The sequence below is a fragment of the Rhea americana genome, unplaced genomic scaffold (genome assembly GCF_003343005.1).
Source record: "Rhea americana isolate MKP2758 unplaced genomic scaffold, rheAme1 scaffold_49, whole genome shotgun sequence".
Taxonomy (NCBI): domain Eukaryota; kingdom Metazoa; phylum Chordata; class Aves; order Rheiformes; family Rheidae; genus Rhea; species Rhea americana.
This window is the reverse complement of record NW_028186634.1, coordinates 5,600,614-5,611,058: the sequence shown is the minus strand read 5'-3', so window position 1 is coordinate 5,611,058 and position 10,445 is coordinate 5,600,614. Positions and strand designations below refer to the sequence as shown.

At 38.6% G+C, this 10,445-nt stretch overlaps 1 protein-coding gene across 1 annotated transcript in view; it reads right to left on the bottom strand.

The window, feature by feature from the left end:
* Positions 1 to 244: 244 nt before the first annotated feature.
* The window catches only part of USP47 (ubiquitin specific peptidase 47), a 45,193-nt gene continuing 34,992 nt past the window's right edge, over positions 245 to 10,445 (bottom strand). Inside the window, exons 21-28 of the mRNA XM_085317238.1 lie at positions 8,532 to 8,707; positions 8,269 to 8,349; positions 7,022 to 7,137; positions 5,566 to 5,684; positions 3,333 to 3,463; positions 2,383 to 2,430; positions 2,171 to 2,301; positions 245 to 1,689 (exon numbers count right to left, since the gene is read on the bottom strand). Coding sequence (XP_085173364.1) covers positions 1,515 to 1,689; positions 2,171 to 2,301; positions 2,383 to 2,430; positions 3,333 to 3,463; positions 5,566 to 5,684; positions 7,022 to 7,137; positions 8,269 to 8,349; positions 8,532 to 8,707 — 977 coding nt within the window. The 3' untranslated portion in view covers positions 245 to 1,514. The remainder of the gene's footprint in view (positions 1,690 to 2,170; positions 2,302 to 2,382; positions 2,431 to 3,332; positions 3,464 to 5,565; positions 5,685 to 7,021; positions 7,138 to 8,268; positions 8,350 to 8,531; positions 8,708 to 10,445) is intronic.

Sequence of the window (10,445 nt, the reverse complement as noted above, 5' to 3'; positions counted from 1 at the left end):
AAGCTCAGAAGTGAAAAACATTCCCTGTGAATATAAGCAAAGAGCAGCAGCAGACAGGTCGTAAGACACCTCATGTAATAATACCCTGTGTAAAAGTATGGGGTATGTGTGCTTATATACACACATGCATACGCACAACCTTGAAATTCAGACCCACCGTCTTGGAAAAGTCTGCATTTCCATGAAATAATTCTGTAATTTTTCAAATAAATCCACAACATTTAATGATTAAAATAACACAACAGAATGAACAAATGTTTTATTGGCATGTTCATTGTTGTAAACAGCATCTGGCATGAAAAAGTTTACCAAAATCTTTCAATTATTATAAATTAGGTGGTTTTCCAAAAACTACGGAGACTTGTTCTCTATTGATCTTTATGGACCAAAGCAAGAAAATTGCTGTTCCTAGGCTTTGCAATGAAATCATGTTGACTGCATCAGTCTTTGCACCACAGCCTGAACTACCAAGAAGTTTGTATGTTGAGGTGTTAGAGGTTGCCCAAATATTTAACTACATATAGCTATGGAATCAACTCTAGGAAAAAATATAATGATTTTCAGTGGGTGGAAAAGATGCAAACTTGTAATAGTCTCAAAAACAAAATGTACAAAAAAAAAAGTAGATGAACAAAACAAAGACTTCATTAACAAGGGGAAATACAATCCTAAAGTACCCAGCATTGTCAAACATAAAATGAATACAAATTTAAATAGGCAACTATACTTTCAAATGTACACAATGAATGCTGATATGTGAAAAGAAATACCATGGTAAATAGCTGAACTGCAGTTCTGTTAAATGGAGAGGGCAAATTTTATTTACACATTGAATGCAGTAATAGAGCTGCTCACCAGCTTCCATAACCTATTAAAAAAACAGTTTACCTTACAAGAGCGTTGCTGCAAAACGAGCCAACACCTGCTGGTAACTTTCTAAAGACACCTGTCTTAGCCTGTCTGTTTTGTGGAAGAACAGTCTAAAACCTTACACTTGTAGCACTTCCATTACACATCTTCGACCCCTTGTTGCTGCTTTTCTATAACCAATGTGTTAACATTTACTTCAGACTCTCTGATGAGGTAATGTGTGTATCAGTGAAACAAACAGAAGAAAAAAAGGATTCTTTCATGGCCTTTGCACAGCTTTTATTATTAAGCTATGTATATCCTGTTTGAGGCTAGTTTCACTAGCTGCTATGTGCACACAGTCCTCAAAAATTCCCACTCATTTCCCTCTCCGCCCACTTTTTAGTTCTAATCTTTTATTTGCACATCCCTTTCAGCTTTACAGTACATTTGACTATAGTGCACAACATGATTCCAAGTCAAACAGTGACCCAACGGGGCACTGTGCTTCTGACTGGGAATGCAGCCCARTCAGTGCTGGTGTCAGCGCTTTACACCTAATGAGTGTCCTGCCGTAATGGCACTACACAGTAGTAGTGAACCTTTTTTTTTTTTGATTTTATTTTAAACAAAAAAATTCCCCGGGGAAAATGCTATAGCAAGTATCAGTCTTGAGTCAAATCTTTATTTGGTGCTCCATCCAGATAAATTTTTAGTGCTTTTTCTTTACGAGGAGAGTAGGTTACCCGGTGTCCAGTTTTCTGCAGTCTGCTGCTTTCTTTTTTCATCAGTTCATTTCTCTGCTCCTCCGTTAACTCCATTAATTCTTCAGTTTTATCCCTAAAACGAAAATGTACCTTTAAAAAATACCTATCTTAAAATCACCATTTTTCATGGCAACATTTTTATCCTAGTATCATGTTTCCCAGGAAGCCACACAAATGTCTCAAGAGATCACCTCAGAAAATAAAATCTTTGCTTGCCAGAACTTACAGCAACACTCCCACAGATTTCAGTGGGATTCACATATATACATCTAAGCATAGCAAATATTTTTATATCCAGCATTATTTTTGATGTTTTGAGAGGAGGAGAAACTAAGACAATAATGTTAGTTTTTGTAAACAAAATAAACATCATTAATATTCAGGCTTGCAGGAAGCCACAGAACAAGCATTTTAGCGCAATGTTTTCAACCCTCTCACCCTAAGTATTTGTCCCCAAGACAACAGAAAAATAATATTTTTAGGCTTCTGTTGATTATATCATTCTGCAATCTAACATGCAGATTTTACACAGTTTATTATACCGTAATACATACCTATAAAATATTACTGCACCATCATCACAAATGTACAGAGGCCAGACATTCAGCGTAGATACTTTAGGATTCCAGTCCAAGTCCTGGTGAATCTCCAGTACAGAAATGTCACATGGAAATGTTCCTCTACCCTGAGAAGAAGCAATTACTTAGTGAATAAAATCACACATTTATTCCAATACGATATAAAATGTACTTATAGTCTTACTAACCTTTGCAAACTCTATGTTTTCTAAGGGTATTCCACTTATTTCACTCAGCTGTAAAATAAAGAAAAAAATAATGGTTTAATACTATTCCACACCAGTATGTTATGCAGCATCTACACAAAGTCAATAGGCATGCCAAATCTAGAAGTCCAATAAAATATTCAAAAGATGTCAAATAATCTTAAAAGTGAAATGGTACAATTTTTGACACGTCTGCTGTGGCAGTATATCTCATTTCTAACCCCACCAGCACAGAGGCAATAAAAGCAATTGATAGTAGGAAAGTTCCAAAACAAAGTGACCAGCTGCCTCATATTAAACGTTAACTCTGGCAGCTGGTSCGCATCATTTTGCCTGTATCGAATGAAAGGTATTACCCAGGTGACCTGGCACTGGGGAAAGTTGCAAAAGGAGTGGAAGGAAAAGGAAGGGAGGGGAGAGAGAAAAACGAAGCCATTTTTCTTTCCAACCAGAGCATAACTCAATTTACCAGATACTATCACACAGTCCCTGAACAAGAGCTCCCAAATTCAGACATGAAGACACTGAAAGGTTTGATATTTCAGAATACCAAAATAATCCCATGGGGAAAGAAAAAAAAAGTGACAAAAGTTTAACTTTGCTTTCACAGGTTGTGTTTTTAAAGGATAAGGGCCACCAGCTGAATTCAACTTTATGCTTCCTCAAAGCTTTTTATTATTTATTTTTTATTAAATGCATTCCTGCCTGCACTCACACTCTGATACCAGCTCATTTGATGAAGCCAAAAGGTAAACTGATAATCCCTATGGATTTGGTAACAGGAGGGGATAGGCTCTCAGTTCCTGGRGGTGGGGAGGAAGCCGCCAAGTAGCAAGATTTTGTAGCTATGATGTTATCAGTGCTGCACAATGAAATAAATCAATAAAGCTCTTAGAAACCACAAGAAACTTGCATCATATTACACATTTTACCTTCTCTCTGAGTTCCTCAACACTGCTGCTTTCCAGCACTACTTCCTGGAAAGAATCTAGTTTCATCTCTGATGGCCTCCATCGTCTTGATAAAACAGCAAGCTGTGACATAGATTTCATTTTTTCTACTCCTAGAAAGTGAAAAGAAAATGAATATAGTAACATCACAAAATACCCTGTTCAAGATTAGAAGTTTTTCCATAGCACGCAGCTTGATTACACAGCCAGTATCTACTCATCTAACCAGGGGCTGACCTCCAGATCTTGTATTTGCATAATCTTCCTCAACAGTCGGGTATTTGTTCTTTACCAGAGTAAACTCGCCATCTTTTACTTCTGGATTTTAGTAAGTTTATAGTTAGTGTGTGAAATCTGCTTTACACCTATCATCTTTAAGGAGTTTTAATATTTCCTCCAGTCTTTTCGTATCAGTTTCAGGTAACAGATTCTTCTAATCTAAACAATTATACTGCTAATGTAACTATCAGATAAACACAAGTGATATTAAAGGGCTAACGTTTTAAAATCAGTCCATAATTTTGTTATTCAGCATGCAAAACAAGTGGCTTTAACATTTTTGTCTAATATTACAGTCTCACTCCGCATGAAACCACCAAAACTGCTTAAGCTTCCTTAGTGCCTATTACGATCTCATCTATGACTACATTTGTGCTGCAATTCAACACTAACCTATTGTCTGAAATGAGAATGCAACCGCTTAATCCTTCTTGGCGTTTATTTCAAGTCTGAACAATTACACAAATTTTCTTCAGAACTTAAGAGAATTATTAAATATATTTGCCAATAGTATGATGTAAAGCTTAACTGTAAATTATTCTAAGTCCTATCATTTAGCTGTCTAATGCCTTCAGTGTTTTGCTGAAGAAAAAGTATGAAAGTGGTGATGGTGAAAGGCCCTACAAACTCAGACTTAAAGCAGCTGCCTTAACTCTTCTGCCAACATCTGTGGTGCAGCAGGTACACACAGCTTTCAGCTCTCACGGAACACAGTGGGATCGGCTGCATCTTCTACAGCTGGATTAGAGCAGCACGTCTCAAGCAGGGTTGGACAGTTATACAAAATATTACAAAACACCTGGAAGCCTCATGATCTATAATACAGCATTTCTGTGAACTTGGGTTGGCTACAGTGATCTACAAAGTTGTCACTTCCAAGATTCAATCACTATGGAAATTGTGCAGCAAACTAATCGAAAATTAATCTAAAAACTTTAAAACTSTGTAACTTTAAAGCTATCGATCAAGCGTGAAAGGACAGAAATGTCCACGGGAACCTGCGAGCCTCCTGAGCTTCCCACACTCATTTCAAAGTTCTGCTAAAATTTTGACAATGAGAGCATAAAAAATAAAAATATCATGATCAAACACAGCTATAAAAAGTGTTTATAATACTAGGGAATGGAGTAACAGTTATATGAGACTTCTAAGCCACTAGGTTTGTAGACTTTACTCATTTTGGTCTTTCTTCACRCTTCTTATCTATCCTCTAACGGAAACATTAGAGAAAAACAGCAAGGCCTTCACTCCCCCCTCCCTCATGATGCTTCTACATGTGGAATAAAAATTCAAAGTGTATACGCAAAAGAAAATTTTAAAAATGCCATATTTAAGGATATTTCACCAGAATTTAAGAAAGAAACAATCTGTTCACTGAATCTGGAGTTCAAAATTATTTTGACATGCTAGACCTGCTGAAAAAAGTTAGTATTTCATAAATAAAAATGAGTGCTTTTTCACTCCTGTCTGAAAACTACTGAATAGTTCTGCCATCTTAAAAAAAAAGTGTGTGTGTTTACACACACGCACGTATTTTTCTTAACCACAAACATTACCAATACAAGTCAAAAAATTAAGGATAAATAAAAACATAAGGTGCCAGTTAAAGCTCAAGTGCCTGTAAAGTCTAAGGTATAGGCGCTCTTACAATTATTATTATTATTACATACAATAAAAACATATGCACAAAACTATCTACAAATTGTCAAAAAATTTCCGGAAAACCTCTGTAAAAGTATCACTATCAATTCTTTAGTACACTGCAGCCATAGGAAATCTACACTTACACAATCCCCTCACAGCTTTACACAAAACTTTTGAGTCTTTTTTTTTTAATTCTTCTTTTGCTGCTTCTATTTGTCTAATAAAGTTCTATTAAAATGTCACTAAAAACAGTCAAAAAAGGGGGAGGGGGAAGGAAAAGCATCATTATTACCATCAAGTATTTCTAAGAAGACCTCCCAATTGCTTGAAATATTGATATCTTCTTCATAGACATGATAATCCAGAAACACAGTGCCTGGATTCTTCCAGGTTTTCTTTCGTAAACGAAACCTGTAAATGTGGAGCAAACACTAAGTTTTCAATCTGCTCACAGCAAGCTACCACTGCCACATAGTTTAAAACAGAGTATTTTCTGACAAAACTGAAATATAGCTCATTTATATGAGGTTTGTTATGCTTATCAGGTACATCTTTAGCATTCTGAAAGAGTCTTGAGAGCAAGGTATTGCTCATGCCTTGTAATGCTGCATCATTCAGAAACACAGGCCTGTGTGTGCTTGTTCGGTGCAAGAAACATATAAGGAATAGTACGAAGAACAGTTTCTTCTACAGGATGAGAAAGCAGTGTATTTCCCAAACACCTCCCACAGTTTCTTCACCAATTTGGGAAGTGGCAGGGGAGCACAGAAGAGCATTGGTATCTGGTTTATGTAGTTAGTCATACTGCATCCAATCCAGTCACAAGATAAAAGGATGAATTTTGATTCAGATACAGAAGTAAAGAACAGTATAAACAACTAAAATGGGATAAAATACAAGTACAGAACTCTAATTGTAATTGCATACTCCAACACAGAAGTAAACATAATTTTTGTTATGTGTCACGTAAGCACAGGACACTGGACAACATGATCAAGCACAGCAGACAAATCCTCTGGCCCAGTCAGGGGCTGTACTAGCGAGGCAAGAGAAAAACCTTGTCCAGGTCTAGGTTTCCACTCCCTTTCTAAGCATGCAAGGACCAACACTCCTCTTCCAGTGTTTTGCTCTGGGCTGACTTTCAGGCATATCTCAAGACCCCATGAGCTTGCTTACCAGATCTTAAAGGTTTGTCTTAATTCCTGTTGGAAGAACTAGATATTCCACAGCACCTACCACATCCTTTGTCACTGACAGCAGAGAGCGACTACGGGGAATCAAGGCCCCAAAGTGAGCTCAGACTTAAGGAGATGATTGAYTGTGGATAAAGAGGAGGATACTGTGTGCTGGATCAGTACTGAAAACATACCCTATGACAGATTTCAGAGAAATGCGCAAGATAAAACTCACTGCAGTGAACTGCACTTGGCCTGCCTCCATAGRTAAGAGTGGTTTTTTGTGGACTATTTAATACTCTTCTTTCCGAAGAAAATTATTCTTATGGATACAACAATTTTTTAGATCTAAAGTTTCAGTTATTTTGCACGCAGAAATTCTATGCAAGTAATATTCCATTTGATAGAATGATGTCAAGAACTGTAAATTAGCACCCGTATCCCAACTTGATACAAACATCACAGTAACTTCTTTCTGCTCCAGTCACAGCTTCATTTCTCTCACAAAAGAAATGATACCTTTTAAAGTGRCATTTAATCAAGTTACTTCAACCCTGATTGCAGTCTCCCTACCTGTCAATTGTCAAGTCTAGGCCACACTGTTCTTGAAGCTGAGGAAGCAGTTCCTCTTTTGACTGTCGGACAGTCATTCCTTTTGCAAAAACAGCATCCAGAAGAAACTTGCATGGCTGTGAATGTAACAGATACAAAATGATCAGACAGTTGTAAGTAAACAAACCCCCAAAAGAAACTCAGAACCACCCTCCTCCTCAAAAAAAACAACCCCCCCCCCCAAAAAAAAAATGCCCACACCACCAAAATCCCAAACAGAGGAAAGAACATTGGCCTCTCATTCAAATTTTGAGACTAGCCCATCTACCAAGCAAAATGACCATTAAAATGCCTTTCCATAAGTGAACTAGTCAACAAATTGATTCAAATAAGGCTTATCTATTTTGTGTAGCAGCAGCCCTTCGATAGATGATTCAAAAACTCGGAATGCCACTGCACAAGATGTCTTGTGTTTGAATTATTAACTAYTAACATTTTATTAACAACTTTAAAGAATCTGAAGAGAGTGTTTATAAGAAAGCCATATCATAGTAACAATGTCACCCTTCTTGACTTTTTAGGTCAGATAAATCAGAGCTGGAAATGATTTTTTAATTAAAACAGTCTTGTTCCTTTCTTTACCATTTTAGCTGCACTCTCTTACGCTTATCCATTAACAAATATTTTGTAGTTTGGTCCAAAAAGTAAATTATAAGATGCACATGAGGTCAACTTCTAAAGACTGCAATCTCTAGAGGGAAATTACTGTATAGGTGAGCTATGTCATTCCAAAAGAGGCTTCCCCCTCCCACACCTTTCAGGATTATTATTTTGCAAAAAGCACTGTATTATCCAGCTAATCATTCTGATGAGCGCTGCCTGCAGTACAAGAGCAGCAAATTATTCTAGCACTATACTACTGAAAAGCGCAACCACAAGCAAATACAATTCCTTATTTTTTTTAAATGTAAGAAATGTAGAATTCATGCCAAACATTTTCATTTATTCTCAATTCGCACTGCAGAAATAAAGACATTTAAAGGAGGAATAATAGATTACATTCCAACTGAATACTTCAGATAATATGAGTAGAAGTAACCTCAATTTCCTTTTTTAAATCCAAGAAAGCTTGCAGGAAAAGAGGCAGAGAAAAGGAGAGTATTTTTTTTTCTTTTTTCCAAAGATTTCAGAGAACAATCTTGGCTAAGGCATGCACTAGTATCTTCATGAATCACTATTAATTGATCTTGAGATATTCAATCCCTTACCTCCGGCTCATTTACCAAAAGCTGGTAGACTTTGACTCTGTATTCCCCCTTCTTAAGGGCTCTTCCAAGCCTAATAGTAATCTAAAGAAAACAGTATCTGTTAGAACTGATCTCAAAATCAAAACTGTATTTTGTAATATACTACCAAAAATGATATAATGATACAACCTGGCAATTAAGAAAAAGATGTAGATTATGGTTTTTAAATTTGGCTACATTGTATCAGTGTATCTTTTAATTATTCAAAACCACTTCTGAATAACCTTATTGTCATCAGAAAATGACGAAAGTGTCTCATTCAGCCGAACACTCTCAAACTCTTGATTGCTGGCATAGACTCTAAAGACTTTGAAGTGAGAGGATGGAACTCCAACAAAAGGCTCCAAATGTTGCTTGAAGGCAGACAGTGTAATTCTTTTATCAACATGCACCATCAACCCTAAGCAAAAAAAAAGACGGAAACAAAAAAAAACACTGAGCTTCAAAAAAAAAAAAAAAAAAAAAAAAAAAGTATTACTTTGATATAGTCACAGTTATCACCTGTAGTAAAATTACTGAAAAGTCAAAATTATGCTCAATAGCCCTATTCACATTTTATCTCTTGAGAGATAAAATGTTACCTTTAAGACCTGTGCAGTATTTGAAGTATTTATGGGCAGATCTCTCTGGAAAACACACTAATTGCAAACTACACCATTTCTCGATCAGCAAACCTGCTGTAAGTAGCACCTTCCCTGTTCAGTGAGACCACAGACAGCGGGAATGAAACAGCATGGTTGCAGGCGATCCCCTCCCCAGCTCAGGGAGAGGTACCAGCAGGCCAGAGTTGGGCCTGGCTAGGCAACTACCACCCAAACTTTTTTTTCCCCCCTCATTAAAGGATTAAAAATTTTGGTGAACTCTCTGAGATATCAGAAGGCAAGTACYAGTCTAGATAAAAGGAGTTTTTCACTGAATATTTTTCTGTTAAAGTAAGAAAAATTCCATTCTGGTAATCATAAAATCACAGAATCAGTAAGGTTGGAAGGGACGTCTGGAGATCATCTAGTCCAACCTCCCTGCTCAGCAGGGTCACCTAGAACATGTCAGACAGGGTTACATCCAGGTGGGCCTTGAAGATCTCCAGAGAAGGAGACTCTGCAACCTCTCTGGGCAACCTGGTCCAGGGCTCCATCAMTCTCACAGAGAAGAAATTCCCCCTTACGCTCAGGCGGAACTTCCTGTGSTTCAGTTTCTGCCCATTGCCTCTTGTCCTGTCACACAGGACAACTGAAAAGAGTTTGTCCCTGTCCCCTTGACACCCTCCCTTCAGGTACTTATACACATTGATAAGATCCCCCCTCCGTCTTCTCTTCCCCAGGCTGAAGAGGCCCAGCTCTCACAGCTTTTCCTCATAGGGCAGGTGCTCCAGCCGTCTGAKCATCTTTGTAGCCCTACGCTGGACTCTCTGCAGTAGTCCCATGTCTCTCTTGTACTGGGGAGTCCAGAACTGGACACAGTACTCGAGATGAGGCCTCACCAGGGCTGAGTAGAGGGGCAGGATCACCTCCCTCMACCTGCTGGCAAGTCTTCCTAATGCASCCCAGGATACCATTGGCCTTCTTGGCCACAAGGGCACATTGCTGSCTCATGGTCAACTTGTCATCCACCAGCACTCCCAGGTCCTTCTCTGCAGAGCTGTTTTCCAGCMGRTCAGCCCCCAGCTTGGACTGGTGCCTAGGGTTATTTCTCCCTAGGTGCAGGACTCTGCRCTTGCCCTTGTTGAACCTCAGGAGCTTCCTCTCCGCTCAGCTCTCCAGCCTGTCCAGGTCTCTCTGAATGRCAGCACAGCCCTCAGGTGTGTCAGCCACTCCTCCCAGCTTGGTATCATCAGCAAACTTGCTGAGGAGGCACTCTGTCCGTTTGTCCAGGTCACTGATGAAGAAGTTGAACAGGATGGGAACCAGTACTGAGCCCTGGGGGACGCCACTAGCCAAAGGCCTCCAACTAAACTCCACGCCACTGATGACGACCCTCTGAGCTCTGCCTTTCAGCCAGTTCTCAAGCCACCTCACTTGTCCACTCCTCTAACCCACACTTCCTGAGCTTCTCTAGGAGGATGTTATGGGAGACAGTGTCAAAAGCCTTGCTGAAGTCAAGGTACACAACGTCCACTGCCCTCCCCTCATCCACCCAGC